The 17,777-nt window shown below is 53.1% G+C and overlaps 2 protein-coding genes across 4 annotated transcripts in view; one reads left to right on the top strand and one right to left on the bottom strand.

Moving 5' to 3' along the window:
* The first annotated feature begins 555 nt into the window (after window positions 1-555).
* NAGPA (N-acetylglucosamine-1-phosphodiester alpha-N-acetylglucosaminidase) lies at window positions 556-11,784 on the top strand. Its single transcript, XM_069870159.1, has 12 exons — window positions 556-604; window positions 1,343-1,822; window positions 3,314-3,453; window positions 4,008-4,116; window positions 4,464-4,592; window positions 5,411-5,619; window positions 7,407-7,454; window positions 7,723-7,851; window positions 8,937-9,068; window positions 9,207-9,267; window positions 10,346-10,592; window positions 11,253-11,784. The coding sequence occupies exons 1-11, from the start codon at window positions 573-575 to the stop codon at window positions 10,578-10,580; spliced, it is 1,704 nt and encodes a 567-aa protein (XP_069726260.1). The 5' UTR covers window positions 556-572; the 3' UTR covers window positions 10,581-10,592; window positions 11,253-11,784.
* Window positions 11,785-12,072: 288 nt separating this feature from the next.
* Window positions 12,073-17,777, bottom strand: part of SEC14L5 (SEC14 like lipid binding 5) — a 44,068-nt gene continuing 38,363 nt past the window's right edge. For all 3 annotated transcript variants that reach the window (XM_069870134.1, XM_069870132.1, XM_069870133.1), the window contains one exon: window positions 12,073-15,836. In XM_069870134.1, the coding sequence (XP_069726235.1) occupies window positions 15,731-15,836 (106 nt within the window). In that variant the 3' untranslated portion in view covers window positions 12,073-15,730. The remainder of the gene's footprint in view (window positions 15,837-17,777) is intronic.

Below are 17,777 nucleotides of genomic sequence, written 5' to 3'. Positions count from 1 at the left end.
AAGGGGCTGGAGAACAGGCCTTATGGGGAGCGGCTGAGAGAGCTGGGGGTGTTTAGCCTGGAGAAGAGGAGGCTGAGGGAAGACCTCATTGCTCTCTACAACTACCTGAAAGGAGGTTGTGGAGAGGAGGGAGCTGGGTTCTTCTCCCAAGTGACAGGGGGCAGGACAAGAGGGAATGACCTCAAGCTCCACCAGGGGAGGTTCAGGCTGGACATGAGGAAAAAATTTCCATGGCAAGGGTCATTGGGCACTGGCAGAGGCTGCCCAGGGAGGGGGTTGAGTCACCTTCCCTGGAGGTGTTTAAGGGATGGGTGGACGAGGTGCTGGGGGACCTGGTTTAGTGTTTGATAGGAATGGTTGGACTCGATGATCCGGTGGGTCTTTTCCAACCTGGTGATTCCGTGATTCTATGATTCTCAGAGGGGAGCGGAGAGCAGCCGGCACTCGAGCTCCTCCTCCCCCAGCACGCCCGGTCCTTCCCCTCGGGGCTCCTCCCTCGCTCCTCCGCCAGGGGCGCTGATGCCCCCAAGATGGCGGCGGTGGAGCGTGCGGCGCTGGCAGCCCTTGCGGTCATGGGGTGGCTGCAGGCGGCGGGCGGTGCGGGGTGAGGGGCGGGGGACGGCGGCAACGGGACCCCTGGGAAGTGAGAAAACGACCGGGGGGATGGCGGAGGCAGCGGGGGGTGTGGGGCATGGCGGGGGGGGTGGCACGGGGACCGCTTTGTGTGACCAGCAGGTCCAGGGAGGTTATTCTCCCTCTGGACTCAACTCGAGAGAGACCGCAACTCGAATCTTGGGTTCAGTTCTGGGCCCCTCACCACAAGACGGATGTTGAGGCTCTGGAGTGAGTCCAGAGAACAGCAACGAAGCTGGGGAAGGGGCTGGAGAACAAGTCCTAGGAGGAGCGCTGAGAGAGCTGGGGGTGTTTAGCCTGGGGAAGAGGAGGCTGAGGGGAGATCTCATTGTTCTCTCCAACTACCTGAAAGGAGGTTGTGGAGAGGAGGGAGCTGGGCTCTTCTCCCAAGTGCCAGGGGACAGGACGAGAGAGAATGGCCTCAAGCTCCACCAGGGGAGGATTATGCTGAACATTAGGAAAAAGTTTTTCATGGAAATGGTCATTGGGCACTGTGGGAGGCTGCCCAGGGAGGTGGTTGAGTCACCTTCCCTGGAGGTGTCTAAGGGACGGGTGGACAAGGTGCTGAGGTGCGTGGTTTAGTGTTTGACAGGAATGGTTGGACTTGTTGATCCAATGGGTCTTTTCCAACCTGGTGATTCTAAGATTCTATGAATGGAGCTGGGGCTGTGGGGCTTCCAAGGTGACAGTGTGCTCTCTCCCCCCGCAGCAGCCCTGCTGCCCCGCTGCAGCCGTACCCGCCATCCCGGCACGGCCCTCGACACCCACACCGCCACGTGCGTGACTGCCAGCCCCTCCGCTTCGGTAACGCCACACATGAGGCCTGGCCTGGTGACACCACGGGAGGAGGCCCAGTAGCCACCACCAGGACCTTTGTTTCCTACCTCCCCCCACACGGCCAGGACTCTCGCCCTGTCTATGGCCACTTCACCTTCGTGCGGGATCCACTCCGCACACTGTCGGTGCTGGAGCCTGGCGGCGCGGGCGGCTGCTGGCAGCGCCACAGGGCACCAGTGGAGCAAACCGCCAGGCTGCGCGGGTGCCTGGTGGCCCAGAACGGCGGGTACTTCAACATGGAGACCGGGGAATGCCTCGGGAACGTGGTGAGCGATGGCACCCTGGTCAAAAACTCCGGAGGGCTGCAGAATGCTCAGTTCGGCATCCGGAAGGATGGCACCATGGTGTTTGGGTAAGGATCAGGGTGTTTGGAGAGCATGCTCTTCTCCCTGAAGGCTGGCAGAGATCGCTGCCTCCTGGGCCTCTCCCGGTCTCACAGTCCACTCATAAGTGGACATGTGGTAGTTCATTTCGTTTATAATTTCGGAGTGCAAAAGAAAAAGCAATAATTCAACAAGTCAAGGGAGTTAAATTTCAATCCAAACTGGAACTTTATTAATTGTGCCCGTAAAGCGGCTTGCGATAGAGAGAGAATAAGGAGAAAGAGACCAACACCCACCTCACCACAGCCTCCTTTCAGGCAGTTGTGGACATTGATGAGGTCTCCCCATAGCCTCCTTTTCTCCAGATTAAACAGCCCCAGGTCCCTCAGCAGCTCCTCATAACCCTTGTTCTCCAGCCCCTTCCCTGGGTGCACTCCGGGACCTCAGTGTCCTTGTAGAGAGAGGCCCAAACCTGAACCTGAGATTCAAGGTGGGGTCTCACCAGTGCTGAGTCCAGGGTCACAATCACTTCCCTGGACCTGCTGGCCATGCTGTTTCTGATACAGGCCAAGATTCCATTGGCCTTCCTGGCCTTCTTGGCCACTGCTGGCTCATGTTCACTTGCTGTCAACCAGCACTCCGAGGTCATTCTCTGCCAGGCAGCTTTCCAGCCACTCCTCCCCAGGCACTGCGTGGGGTTCTGTCCCAAGTATAGGACTCTGCACTTGGCCTTGTTAAACCTCACCCATGCGGATGAGGTTTAACATCTCGTGGAGACACAAGCACAATGCACTCTCTCATGAGGAGCACCTGATGGAGGGACATTAGTGCCTGCTGCAAGTAATGGCCCTTGGGAGGTGCCCATCCCCAGCACCAGGCACCCAAAGGTCTTCAAAGGTTCCCAGAGGTCCTTCTGATGGTCTTGGAAGACTGAGAAGCAGGCTGGAAGCTGCTGCGTTCTTCACCCTCCTGTTAGCCCCCTCCCTTGTACCCTCAGTGGTCAGCAAGGGACCCTGCAAAGCCCAACTGACTCAGCCAGCCCATGGCCAGCCCACAGAACCCTGGCCTTGGCTTATGTGGTGGAGTTGGTGATGTCCAGTTCTGCGAGGGGATCAGCAATAGCTGCAGGATCCTCACTCTCGGCTCTGCCCTGCTGCTCATGTGCTCGGGAAGGGTTTCTGTGTCAAATGCAGCCATGGCTCCCTATGTGGTGGTGTCTGCTTAGTGTCTTTGTGGCTTCCAAAATGTGGCACTAGAAATAGCGTTGGTGTCAGCGATCCGGTCTGTCAGGGCAGTGAGGAGAGCACTTTGCCCTTGACCATTCCACACTGCACCACCAGCAGCAGGATGGGCACAGGGTTACCCACACCCCACGAAGCTGCTGCCTCTTGGCTTCTAGTTGTGGGTGCAGCTGGCCTTCCTCTAGCCACCTCGTCCCCTTCTTCCTGTTTCTGGAGCCTGCTGGCAGCTTATGTGACACTGCTGTGCCTGTGGATAACCTCTCCTGCTCTTTTTCCTAGTTACCTGTCAGAGGAAGATGTCTTGGATCAAGCAAACCCTTTCGTTCAGCTCGTGAGTGGAGTTGTTTGGCTCCTCAGAGATGGGGAAGTGTACGTCAATCAGAGTCGAATGGCTGAGTGTGATGAAATTCAAACCACAGGTAAATATGATGAAGCCCAGCTTTAGCCTGGGCGCACGTGTTCCTTCTGATGAGGCTGTTGGACAGAGGGGATAGCAGTGGAAATCATCTTGTCCAGTTGGAGTTTGCCACTCACTTAAGAGGTCCACATTTCTTCTGTGCTGCTTCACCCCAAGTCTGTGGCCAGTGCAGCACAAGAAATAGGCTGCCGGCACTGCGAGGCTGCACCCACCAGGCCAGGGCATGGAAGGGTATTTGGTGAGGACTGGAAAGTGTGGTGGCATGGTTGGTGTCAGTGCTTGTCCAGGGACACTCAAAGCAGACACCTCTTACAGGAGTTTAAAACCAAGGGCAGAAAATCCCCTTCTTTGTCCCTGTACCAGACAAACACTTAACGAGTGCTTCTGGAAATGTTACTCCTAGATGGGCTCAGATGACCAAGAGGAACCTGGGCTCTGTTCTCAGCTGTGTTTCGGTTTAGATGAGCTCCCTGTTGGGAGCTGTTTTGCAGGCAGATGTATCTGAGCAGCCAGCTCTGTCACCCAGCTGTGTGCGAACAATTCCCTCCTGCACAGGAACCTTTGACAGGTTCATCAATGTGATATCGGCCAGGACGGCGGTGGGACACGACAGGCAGGGGCGGCTGGTCCTGGTTCATGTGGATGGACAGACTGAATCCCGAGGGTAAGGCCAGGGCTATGGTGAGGCTGCAAGGCCAATGTGGGATTGGCCTTGGATTCTGCCCGGGGAACTGGAGGGGCTGTGTGGCTACCAGGGCTGTGTGGCTACCAGGGCTGTGTTTGAAGGCAGAGCCTTGCAGAGCTCAAGGTCAGCTGCAGGCACCGCTGCTGGGTGTCTGTCTGGCAGAGCCCGGGAGGCTGATGCAGATTCCAGGCAGTGAGTCAGCATCCCTCAGGACCCCTGAGAACTTCTCCCCCTTCCCCTGAGGGTAGGGACCGAGCTTCTAGTGTAGCAATTTCATTGAAGTCGGGTAGTATGAATGAGCAACGGGTGACTGCTTGCCTTTGCAGGGTTAACCTCTGGGAAATGGCTGAATTTCTGAAGCAGCAGGGAATTGTCAATGCTATCAACCTGGATGGAGGAGGATCTGCAACACTGGTCTTAAACGGGACCCTCGCCAGCTACCCCTCTGAGCACTGGTAGGTGCTGGTGTACATTTCCAGGGCTGCTTCAGCGACCTTGCAGGTCCTGCTGGTGTGCGGACTGCAGCCCGGCCCCTCAACACCGTTCTGTGTTGCTGGGAATCACAGCATCAAGGCACGTGACGGGTTGTGAGGGAGAGAGACTCTGAAACTTAAAGTGATTTAGTGACAACATATTATTCCACTTAGTCATCCGGGATTAAAGTTTAGTTGTTCTCAGGCAGACAAAGCTCTGTGTGTGACTGAGTGGCCTGATGTGGGATTCAGATAAGGAAGTGTCTCTTGTGCTGGGAGATTCAGAGCTGCACCCCCATGGGAGTTTGCAGAGATTGGTCAAGAGCTTGTTGGTGTGGCAGAGAAACACTGGCTTGGAGACCCTGCCCTGCCTCGCATGAGGGAACCCAGAGAATATTTTACTTTAATTTTAGCTTTTTAGTAATTTCTGACCGTAAATATGAAGGCATTTAACATTCAGTTTGCTGCCTGACAGCTGAAAGCCAAGAACTGCTACAACTGCAATGCCATTACTTATAGCAAAGCAAGTAATATTCAAAAAAAAAGGTGTGTTGAGTGCCAAAGTTAAGCTGGGACCACCTGAAGGGAGAGTTTCTATGTTGCCTTCGGAAATTCCATGTTTGAAATGACTCCTGTCAAATCGGAGTTAACACTTTGTTAACACATTGGCAATCAAGAATACTAGTGATGGGAAGGTGGGAGTCAAGATGAAAATTTGTGGATTATATCAGCTGGTTTCATGTAGGGTGGGGAGCGTCACGATGCTTGCACACCACATGGCACCACTCTTCTGTTCCCAGCTCCTTTGACAACATGTGGCGCTGCCCGCGGAGCATCTCAACTGTCATGTGTGTCCACGAGCCCGCCTGCGAGCCTGACGACTGCAGCGGCCACGGAGACTGTGTGGATGGCGAGTGCCGCTGCACCAGCAGCTTCTGGAGCGGCCCAGCCTGTGATGTACTGGACTGTGGCCCCCACAACTGCAGCCAGCACGGCGTCTGCACCGATGGTGAGTCAGAGTGCCCACAGGCTTCCAACACAGAGGTGCCAGTGGGTGCCCAGGGGCTGCTGGAGGAGAATCATAGAATCATTAGGTTGGAAAAGGCGTTTGAGATCATCAGCTTCAACCATACTTGTCCACTCCTAAATCATATCCCCAAGCACTCCATCTACCTGCCTTTTAAACACCTCCTTTCTGTGAAGATGTCTTTCCTGATGTCCAATCTAAACTTCCCCTGGCGCAGCTTGAGGCCATTCCCCCTTGTCCTATCACCTGTGACTTGGGAGAAGAGACCAACACCCACCTCTCTACAACCTCCTTTTAGGTAGTTGTAGAGTAATAAGGTCTCTCATCAGCCTCCTCCAGGCTAAACAACCCCAGTTCCTTCAGCTGCTCCTCATAAAACTTGTTCTCCAGCCCCTTCCCCAGCTCCATTCCCTTCTCTGGATGCGCTCCAGGACGTCAATGTCTTTCTTATAGTGAGGGGCCAAACTGAACACAGTATTCAACATGTGGCCTCACCAGTGCTGAGTGCAGGGGCAGAATCACTTCCCTGGTCCTGCTGGCCACGCTGTTTCTGACACAAGCCAAGATACTATTGGCTTGCTTGGCCACCTGGGCACACTATTGGCTTATGTTCAGTCAGCTGTTGACCATTGCCTCCAGGCCTTTCTCTGCCAGGCAGCTTTCCAGCTGCTATTTCCCAAGCCTGGAGCGCTGGCGTTTTTGTGTCCAAAAGCACGGGCCCGAGCAGTGTATCTTGAGTGGATTCACTCCCCTCCCTGTGCAGCACTGTGGTGAGGACTCCATGCGTTGTAGTGTGTAGTCCCAGCTGGCCCACGATGCCCTTTCCTACTTTGGTATGAGGGAAGCGTAGCTTACATGAGCTGGCATCACCAGTAGCCACTTCCTTTGCCACAGAGAGCAGTGGTCTTTGGAGAGGCTTCCCTGCCCAGGATCCTGGCTTTCTAGTGCCTCTGGCAGTGATTGTCAGGCCAGCCCATGCCCTGACTCTGGATGCCAGCGGATGCCACGTGCCTCAACACTTGTCCTGCCTTCTGAGTGTGTGTAGCTGCTCTCCACCTTCCCACCAGCCCCTGGAGCAGCAGTAGAGGTGGTCAGAACATATTTGTTGCCTTTAGGAGACAGCAGCAGTGCTAGGCTGAAACTTGGGTATGGACACAGGACCTGGAACAGGACTTGACGTCACACTCTGTCTCTGTTTCCCTTCCTGCCCCCTGGGGCTGTAAATCTGCTGACTGACAGGGCAACACATTACGCTCTGGCAAAGCAGCTGAGTCCTGCCTCCCACCCTTTGTTGTTGTTCCTTCTTTACCTGACTCTCCTGCTCCAGCCCTCTGATCATCTTTGTAGCCCTCCTCTGACCCTGCTCCAACAGATTCATGCACTTCTTATGTTGGGAATTCCAGAACTGGACACAGTCCTCCAGGTAGGGGCTCACAAGAGCGGAATAGATGGGCAGAATTACCTCCCTGGCCCTGCTGGCCACGCTGCTTTTGATGCCGCCCAGGATACGCTTGGTCTTCTGGCTCCTTGACCCAGGTTAATCACTTGAAACCCAACCAGCAAGAGGTTCTGCTGTGTTTGGTAGTGGCAGCGGGCACATGTTTGACCCTAACCTGTGTGCACATTCAGGATTTCTCTGCTGTGGGCTCCCTGGCAGGGTCAAGGAAAGTCAAGAGGACACCCCAAGAGCAGAAGCTCCTAATTTTAAATTCCTGCTGTTTCTGAGTTGTTCTATGTTGTCGTTAATGCCTGTTTGTGTGTTTGCGCAGCTGGATGTTTCTGTGATGCCGGCTGGATGGGCAGCAACTGCAGTGAAGGTAATGCTGACTCCCACTCCCTCACAGCCTGCGAATGGCCGGTGTGACCCCTTTCCCTGTCATGATGGGGACTCCCTGAGAGGGAGAGCCAGGGGAGAGGCTGCGCCTTAAGATTGGCCTGGTGTGAAGCACGTGGCCTGGCCTCAGCTTCTGTTCTCTGAGCAGCCGACAGTGTCCTGCGACAGTGACTGCTTCCCGAGGGGAACGTGGGGTGGGGTTACCGCCTTTGGAACCAGGATCTGATGACATCTCTGCTTGTCTCCTGCAGCTTGTGCGAGCGGGTTCTATGGGGCCTTGTGCACCCAGAAATGCCAGTGCCAGAACGGTGGCTTGTGTGATCCCGTGCACGGAGCTTGCTCCTGCCTGGCAGGTTACTACGGCACCAGCTGCGAGCATGGTAAGGGCTGCTCTGAGGAACTGCCTGGGCTGCAGAGAGGCTCTGGCGTCACCTCTGAGCCACCTCATGCAGGCAAAGCAAGCGCAAGGGCTGCTAGGCAGGCTCAGGCCTGGACTTCACAGCCAGAGCATAACCTGCCAGCTCCCAGATCCTAAAGGCTTGTCTCTCAGACCCAAATTGGCTAAAAAGACAAGGAGGGAGCAGAGAGGAAAGAGGAGTTTTCTTCATTAGAAAATCGTGGGCCCCTGTTTAGTCTTTGTCCCAAAGAACCGTGTTGCTTTCCCAAGCTGGTGAGTGAGCGTAGAACCTGGATACTCACACATCCTTCGCTCGAGGGGGCTGCACTGGCCCCTGCCCTCAGCTGGGCTTCACATGATCCCAGTCAGTGAGCAGGAAAGGCTGTAAAGGGTGGTTCTGGCTGGCAGCCTTTGAACTCTGGCTGTGCATGCACTTGTGCTCATGGAGCCAGCGATATTTGACGTTGTGTAACCAAGCCAGCTTTTCTGAAGGGCTTGGGCCCCCCCTGTATCCGAGTAAGCAGCCGGCTCTGCTGACAGGAGAAGTTAATTGCAGCGTGGGTGCAAACATAGTGTGTGCGTGGTTAGGGGACTTTGTTCCCACCCTGGGAGCACTCAGCCATCCCAATCCCTACTTTACAAAATCCCCTCTGTGAAGTAAACAAAATCACAGCAGTTAACTTGCAGTTTGGTGCTCTCAGGCTGGAGGAGGCCGGGTGGGCAGGCAGAACGGCTCTGTCGGGGCAGGATTTGGGGTTTGCTGCCCTTAGTGATTGGCCGCTGCTGCCCCTGTCCCTTTGGCTTATGAATCAAACAGCACGGCTGTGGTGCAGATGTGACAGGGAGAAAAATGCATGGGAAGTAATAAGGCCAGAGATTGCTGTGGTGACAAGCAACATGAACACCTCAGTGAGCTGTAGGTGAGGGTTGAGCCACTCCTGGAGCTCTGAGTGTGCCCATCCTGCCTGTCCGAGAGCTGGAGCAGCAGGGGGAATGGGCACTGCAGGGGCAGCCTGGATGGCTTCAGAGCACGTGAAGTGGCCAGCTGCTGTGTCCTGAATTCTGCAGAGTGTCCCATGGGCTGGTACGGGCCAGGCTGCCGTAACCGATGCGCCTGTGAGCACACGTGTCCCTGCGACCGGTGGACGGGCAGCTGCAACATCAGTGCCGACACGGGAGTGCAGGAGCAGTTAAACACAGGTATTGCTGGGGTAGGGGAAGAGCAGCTTTGGGGAGTGATGCTCCTTTTGCTTCGTGACCACCTCACCTAAACTTGCTCTTTCTCAGTGAAATTGTACACTCTCCCTCCTTTTCTTCCGTCTGTTTTTTATTTTCCAGCTGGGCAGTGTTTGGCTTTCCAGAACAAGGGAAGGAACGAAGACAAGTTCTCTCTGTCGCAGTAAGTGTGTGATACTCATCCCACCCCTGTGTCTGGGCACACTGAGGCCATGCCCTCAATTACTCGCTGCCAGCTAAGGCTCTTCCCACCCCCTCCTGGTGCCGTGGCAGCGTCAGACCTGCTGCTGCTGCCTTGCCCACAGCATGTGTTGTGCCTTCGTTACATAACCTACAGCTCTCCCGATGGGAAAGATGAGCATAAGGAAGGCAAAGGGATAAAAACGGAGCTGAAAACCCTATCAGTGACCTCTTGTACTCTGAGCCCAGCGTGCTGCAGCTCGCAGTTAGATAGAGCTCGATGGCTGCTGTGCGAGCAAGGCCAGAGGAGGCCGCAGAGATCATCCGAGGGCTGGAGCACCCCCTGTATGAGGCCAGGCTGAGAGAGTTGGGGTTGTTCAGCCTGGAGAAGGGAAGGCTCCAGGGAGACCTTAGAGCAGCTTCCAGTCCTCAAAGGGGCTGCAGGAAAGCTGGGGAGGGGCTCTTGATCCAGATGTGTAGGGATAGACAAGGGGGGCAAGGGGGGGATGTATTTAAACTGAAAGAGAGGAGATTGAGATGAGATCTTGGGAAGAAATGTTTTGCTCTGAGGGTGGGGAGGCCCTGGCCCAGGTTGCCTAGAGCAGTGGTGGCTGCCCCATCCCTGGAGGTGTTCAAGGCCAGGTTGGATGGGGCTTTGAGGCCCTGATCCAGTGGGAGGTGTTGCTGTCCATGGCAGGGGGTGGTGGGCTTTGAGGTTCCTTTCAGCCCAAACCATTCCATGACTCCCCTCCCACTGCGACATGGACAGTTTGGACACCAGAGCTCAGTGTCTGTGGCACTGGGGAACCTGCAGCTGCTCTGCGGGCACAGCCAGCCCCTTGGGAACAATGCGGAAAGCTGCACACATTTGCTTGCTCTGGCTGCCGGAGCAGCCTTTCCAAGGCTTTTGCAGAGCAGGTTCCCCCCTGCCCAAGAGCAGAACTACCCAGTTGTGATGGCAGAGAATGGAGTAGAAAGCTTGAGAAATCATTTGCATACTGGGAATACTTGAAAGCAGAGCAGGAGTCGTTGCTCATGTGGATTTCTCTTCTGTCTGACAGAAATACGTGGATCTTCCTGACTTCTGTCCTGGCTTTGCTCCTGGTGCTCAGCACCATGGGGAACATCGGCCTCTTCCTGCAGGCCAGGTTGGTGCGGCGCCGGAGGAGTGGTTCCTATCTCTATGAGCCACTGAGGGAGCTGAACGGGGAGGCCACCCACACCTTCACTGCTGCTGCCTGCGAGGCAGAGGATGCTCAGGACCAGAGCCAGGTGCTTCTCCAGAGTCCTGGCTGAGCAGAGAGGAAGGTACTGTGCTCTGCGCCTTGCCCTGCTGCTCTGAACCACCCATTACCGGGCTGCTCAGACCTAGAGCGTTAAACTCCTCCCTAACCCAGCTGCAGTATTCCTTGCTTCCAGCCCAGCCGTGCTCCAGGCCGGCTCCTCTTGCTCTGCTGCTCCGGGTGGAGCAAACAGGACTGCGGCCCTGGGTGCCATGAGAGGATGTGAGGCACAAGCCCTGGCGCTGCTTCCACATACGCGGGTGGATAAGGCGATTCCACTGCTGCAGCAGGAAAGGAAATGGGCTCGTTCCCTCGAGTAGGTGAGGGAAATGGGAGATGAAGTTGAGGCACAAGGCACTTCAGAAAGGTGTCTTCTTGCCTAAGCAGTGGCAAAGGTTTTTAAGAGGCAGGATACATTGTCTGTAGTGTAAAGCTTGGCTTAAGGACGGTGAAAACTGATCTCAGGCTTTAAAACAAAGTTTTCTAGTCAGTGTTGCCACAGAGGCAGCACATGGTGAACCCGCAGCATTCCCTGTGGCACAGCGGCCGGGCTCCATGTGGTGGCGCAGGGCCAGGGCGTTTTACAAAATCCTCAGTCCTGGCAGTGTCTGACAGGTGCCGTACAGCAACATAAACAGACCTTTCAGGTAAAACACCTCGTTCTTGTGTTTTGTACCTGTTGCAGGCTCTGCGTGGGCTGCTCCTGGGGTGCCACGGCCTGGAGCGATCCCATCCAGGGGAGGGAATAGAGCCCAGCTTGGTCCAGCCAGTGCGAGCTGAGGAAGCTGCAGGTCTGGGCTCAGCGGGCCCTTGGCCCCCAGTCCCTGCTGGAGTCCTTGCTCACGGTGGCTGAACTGCCCTGTCCCCGCTGCAGGGATCGCCAGCCATCTGCCAGCACTCCCATCCAGAACAGCAGCTGGAAATTAGACGTTTTATCTTAAAAAACAACCACCATACCCCAAAGGTACCCAGTGTGTTTCCATGTGAGGGAGAGCTGGCCTTTACCGTGCTGCTGTAGTGCCGCTGGGCAGGGGTTAAAGCCTGACTGGGCCTGAATACAAACACTTCTACGCACTGGTCTTTCTCTCTTAGAATAATATTTGTGCTGCTGTTGGCATCAGATCATCCTGTAAATGGAAGATTCTATTTTTCTATTATTTAGAGATAACTCTTTGAAACTTGAATAAAGCCTGTTACTAATAACTGCCTGGAACTCCAATTCTTGATCCCCAGTGGCAGGTGGCCAACGCAGTCCTTCCCTAGTTAATCCCAGCTGTCTGCTCACACCCAACAGGCCCTTCTGATTTTAAATAACAAGCTCTGCTGCAGGATGAGGTGTTGTGGTGCCTCCTCTGGGGTGGGAAAATAAACAGTGCTGGTTCCGCAGGAAAAAAAAAAGATGTTTTAGTTGGTTAAAATGTGGGAATAACTGAACACAAGCCCACTTCTGTGGGCAAAGAGAGCAGCACACGGGCTGATAGTTCCAGCTCTACTCTTTGAACAGTTGCATCAAACACTCAATGTTTTTTAGAGATGGGTTTTATTTCCAACACAGAAACACACAGCGCCTCCCAGAGCCCCCAGGCACCATAATGACGCATGCCTGTGGCCAGGTAACAACATTACAAAGAACCCTGCGTTTTGCTAGCGTGGTCGTAAACGATGCTGGGGAGGTTTTGGCTGAGAAAACACCAGGACTTCGATATGTGAAAGTGAAGGTGACTGCAAGGGAGAGAGCATCAGTGGTTGCTAAAATATATTAATGCCCATGTACCTCATGTAACTGAGAGCTCGGAACTGGATACCAATGTCATTAAAAGTCAATATCACGCAATTCCAGTTTAGCTTTCTGAGAGAGAATCTGGTCTAAGAATCATCACAAATACGTGGGAAGAATTAAAGCTCAGAGCATGCAGTAATCAATGACGATTGCTGTTGGTGTTGGGCTGTAGATTCCAGTGCCTGTTTCTTGTGGTGTTCAGTGTTCACAGTGTAAAACGCTTCATACTTCAATGAAGTTTGAGCTAGGGAAATGCATTCTGGAATGAAGGGCCAGCCCGAGCTGCCATGTCATCAGAGGGACTGCATGCCCGGGGACACGGCCGGGCTCCCTGCTTCCCCTCAGAAGTGCCAAGGGGCAGGGTTACAGCTTGCAGATTATGGTATTTTCAAAATCTTTTGATGAATACCTCGATCAGGAGTATAAATTCTCAATAAAAGTTGAGTTTTTTCCCTGTTACTGAGAGGAAACTGATTCACCCAGCCTGGCCAGCTCGAATACACCCGTGTCCGACACTGCAGCCCACAGGTGGTGGGCTCTGTTTCCCTTTCTGAGTCCTACTGGGACGGAGGCCAGTAAATGGCAGGACGGGGCAAACCCACAGGAATGGCTAAGCCTGAAGGCTTCGGATCGAGCCATATGGAACCATAAACACCGGCACCGTGCTTTGTACTGACAGCGCAGTGCCCTGGCGAGAGCCCATATCCTGCGGCAAATGCTGCTCCTGAGGTAGCTGTTGTGTTTGCATATGGAACATCTGAAACAGGAAAGCCCCAATGGACCAAGGAGATATTTTTTAAGTCCCCAGCTGTTTATTCCCCCCAAACCTCAGCTCACGGACACCGCCGGGCACAGGGCACTGCCCTGTGTCACCTCCCACTCAGCACCGGAGCCTGGTGTTCAAAGCTCTGGCTGATATTTGAGAGACAAGTGGCTCCCATGGAGCCAGAACCCCAAATTCCTCCCAAGCCCTCACTGGGCTGCCAGGCTCCAGCTGTCTCGCTGACAGGAGTCGAACCTCCCCAGCTCTCCTGGGGACAGGGGAGCAGCAGATGCTGCATTTTAAAGCAATAATAATAAAAAGAAAATCCAGTGCAATGGAGGATATTCTTAACCAGAGCATACAGGAATGGTACCACCATGGGATGTGACCAATCATAAGGACCAAGCAACGAGGAACAAACCCTGGAACGGCATCGGGAGGATGAGGCTGGGTTTGCTCCTGGTGCTTCGGGAGTCGGTTTGAAACTATTTCTAACATCAGAATTAATTATGGATAAAGGATTTTACATCAGGGACATACATACACACTTTTAACTCCGGAACCTCTGGTTTTCCAGAGCAAAGGCCACACTTTTCCCTCTCTGCCAGAACCCAGTTACACTAAGATGCTGGAGACAGGAGTTCCAGAGGCCACAGAACAGCTGGGGAATGCTCTGAGATCCAAACCTCCCCGGAGCCCTGCATAACTGAGGTCCCTGTTCCACTCTCAGTGGGACATGTGAGGAAGAGCAATTTCCTTGACTCCAGCCCCTTTAAAAAACCCCAGGCAATTTACACAACCACATCAAGGTCTTCATCTCCTGTTCCTCCAGAGACTGGGGCTCTGTTCTCCTCTGCCAGCGCCTGGTCCTTCAGAACCTCTAATGGAACAGGCAGGGCCAGAAGGAACCAGTTCACACATCTGTTCTTAGGTGCGTGGATTCCATCAACCTTAATAACTTGTTAAGAGGTAAAGAAATGCCAAGTCCTGACTGAGAGACACAGCCCTGGATACATGGATCATCTGTGCTGCCCCATCCCAAGCCCAGAACACATTGGAAACTCACCCAGTTTAGTCATAGGTGACAGGAGCCACTTGGCTGGGACAACCCGAGCAGTGGCAGGCTCGTGCCCTCATGGTGCAGCAGATCCGTGCGGTGGTGACCTCCAGCCGGTGGGGATGAGGTCTCCACACAGCCCAGTGGGATCGAAAGCAGCAAGTTTGAAGCCCGCTCTTGTGTAGTTGCCACCATGACAAGAAGTCCTGTAACCGTGTGACCCAACCTGATTCGCAGATCTCCGTCACTTTCCCTACACACCCACGCTCTGCAATAACCAGTGGAGATGATGCAAATATGGGGTTCTGTGGTGTCGCAAAGACACACCAAACCAAAATTCTTACAGCTCTCGAGCTCAGTCCTTGCCTCTTAATCTTAAGCGGCGTCCTTCTGGTGTCCAAGAAGCACTAGACTAACTTTATCTCACAGGAAGAAGTGACACAGCTCTCACCCCAAATGCCATGTCCAATACAGCCCTTTATGCGAGAACATCCAGGTAGATCAGAACCCAGGTAGAAAGATTTCTTGGGACTTAAGACAATCAGTTATTCCCTCCTAAAACAAAGTTTGTCCCATTAAAAAAGACGATTGGATTTAATAAATAGCAATTTCTGAAATTATAAATAAGTTAAAAATTAATTTTAAATAAGCAGTATTTGAATAAATGCATCTCAGTGAGTGCTGAAACACACACAGGCTGCTTCTTTTTAAAAATTTTCTCTTCAAGTTAGCCCACGTTTAAAGAAGCAAAGTCTGCAATGCTGCCACAGAGCTTTGTGCCTTCAGGAAATGAAATATTGCTTTTCTTAGCCCTTTACAGTTTGATTCCATTCCCATCACTTTAATGAGATGGGTCTGATTGACTCATTATTGCTTGTAAACCTGAGGAAAAGGGAAAAAACAGTCTCTCATTAAGAAGTTGCTTACTGGGGGCAGAATCTCTGCCTGCACTTTCTAGAAAACCAGTCTGACGTTTGTGTCTCAGTGGGTTAAAAAAAAAAAAAAATCAAACCCATTCCCTACCAGCATCCTATCAGCTCAGAAAGGGTTTCAGGTTTGCCCTGGAACTGATTTCTGAAACACTCTCTCTCTATAAAGTCTTCACGGTTTGCTTTAAGTCCCTGCACCTCCAGCACAGGTTTATGTTCCGACGGAACTGGTGGTCCGGGCACCCAGCAAACCAGGTTCATTTTGGTACAGAGGAATCATCCAGTCCTTGATCAAACAGATAAGGCAACATCAGCCTCCTCTCCTGCACGCAGGAAAAGGACTGATTGGGAAGAGCCCTTTAGAGTTGAGTAACACGCAGATCCATGCAACAGGACATTCATCCAAGAACTGCAATTGGTGAAAAGGACTACGGAGAAGAGGGCATCCGATATCAAAAGTCTGAGTTTGCCATTTCAATTCTAAGTTTTCACGTTGCCAGCAGCTCGCAGAAGCCTCTGTGTCCACACAGCTGCTCCACGTGGTCACAGGACCAACAGCATCGTGGGATGCTCTTTGGTTTGGTGCACAGAGCAGCTCCGGGGTGGCCTCCTGGCCGCTGCAGCCTTGGTCCTGCTATCTAGAAAGATGGGAGCTGCTCTGGGACTGGCTGGATGATGTTGTGGCTCCACTCAGCTGGGAAAAGCCGCTGTTGCAGGATTCCAGGCTCGACATGGATCCCCTAGGATTACACAAACCAAATGTACTTGTTAGGAAGACAGCTATGAACAGAGACCTCGATACATGGCGTGATGAGCAGGTCCAGGGAGGTTATTCTCTGTACTCAGCACTGGTGAGACCGCAACTCGAATCCTGAGTTCAGTTCTGGGCCCCTCACCACAAGAAGGATGTTGAGGCTCTGGAACGAGTCCAGAGAAGAGCAACGAAGCTGGTGAAGGGCCTGGAGAACAGGCCTTACGAGGAGCAGCTGAGAGAGCTGGGGGTGTTTAGCCTGGAGAAGGGGAGGCTGAGGGGAGACCTCATTGCTCTCTCCAACTACCTGAAAGGAGGTTGTGGAGAGGAGGGAGCTGGGCTCTTCTCCCAAGTGACAGGGGACAGGACAAGGGCGAATGGCCTCAAGCTCCACCAGGGGTGGTTCAGGCTGGACATCAGGAAAAAATTTTTCACAGAAAGGGTCATTGGGCACTGGCAGAGGCTGCCCAGGGAGGGGGTTGAGTCACCTTCCCTGGAGGTGTTTAAGGGACGGGTGGATGAGGTGCTGAGGGACGTGGTTTAGTGATTGATGGGAATGGTTGGACTCTATGATCTGGTGGGTCTTTTCCAACCTGGTGATTCTATGATTCTATGTCAGGAGATCAGCTACAGCACATGCACAAGTATTTTAGTTCTTGTCCCATGATATTCAGATTTGTCTCTAGGAATCTCAGGGTTCCTTTGTGTCAGGATGCAAAATTCACTTGTCATAGACATCTGGTTTCTCAGCTACAGACATTATACCTTGTCTCTTGTGGTTATTCTGGGAGTGGGAGCCTCATGTGGCTGCATTCATAACCTCTAAGCAGAAACGGAAACTGGGGAGCGCTCCCAGTGCTGGGAGCTGCCACCGCTGCCCCAAGCTCTCCAGCCTGACAAGGCACATAGAATCATAGAATCACCAGGTTGGAAAAGACCCACTGGATCATCGAGTCCAACCATTCCTATCAATCACTAAACCGTGTCCCTCAGCACCTCATCCACCTGGCCCTTAAACACCTCCAGGGAAGGTGACTCAACCACACCCAGCTGTGGTCTTCAGCTCCTCCTGCCAAAAGCAGACTGGGTTCACTGCCTGCTGTTCCTGACACTTTTCATGCAGGTAGAGCAACAAGAAGCTGTTTGAGTGATTGGGCTGAAGAATTTGCTGCTGCTCTGATTCCACAGGATCTGGCTTGTTCACATCCTCGAGGTCACCACATTCCCATCTGCAAGCCTGGTCTACCCAATACTTCCTCCAGCTCCCGGTGAGAGGTCAGGTAGTTGCAAAGCATTTGAATTACTGAGTGATTTGAAAAGTGCTTTTTGCATTAAAGGAGGGTGGACAAATCGTAGAATCATAGAATGGCCTGATTTGGAAGGGATCTTAAAGATCATCTAATTCCAACCCCCTGCCCCATCTGACCTGGCCTTGAACACCTCCAGGGATGGGGCAGCCACCACTTTCCTGGGCAACCTGTGCCAGTGTCTCCCCACCCTCATTGTGAAGAAATCCCACAAAGGCTGATGCATCCACATATTCCAAAACCACTCTCCAGCTCACAGCTGACATCCTTCTCAAGGGCTAAATGAAAATATGTCTGGGACAGCTCAGCTGATGCTTATTGTTACTCCAAATGTAACTTCTCAAATGTTCTCAACTCAGATTAAAAATCCTCAGCTGAAACTGTCCCCCACCATGGGTGGCTGTAAGCAAGAACTGAGGCACAAACTGGTGGATGCAGAGCCAAGGGGTCTCCTATTGCTTACAGCACTAGACGATATTCTCTGTACAAAATGCCACCAAGATTGTGTTCATCTTAATTATTTTACATGAAAAACACACTCTGTGGAGGTCATTGGTGTTTGGATGTTTAACTAGCACATAGTTCCCACTTGGCTTCTCTATTGCAATTCGTATGGTGACACC

This window comes from Phaenicophaeus curvirostris, chromosome 16, assembly GCF_032191515.1.
Source record: "Phaenicophaeus curvirostris isolate KB17595 chromosome 16, BPBGC_Pcur_1.0, whole genome shotgun sequence".
NCBI classification, from domain to species: domain Eukaryota; kingdom Metazoa; phylum Chordata; class Aves; order Cuculiformes; family Cuculidae; genus Phaenicophaeus; species Phaenicophaeus curvirostris.
This window is presented reverse-complemented; position numbering and strand designations above follow the sequence as displayed.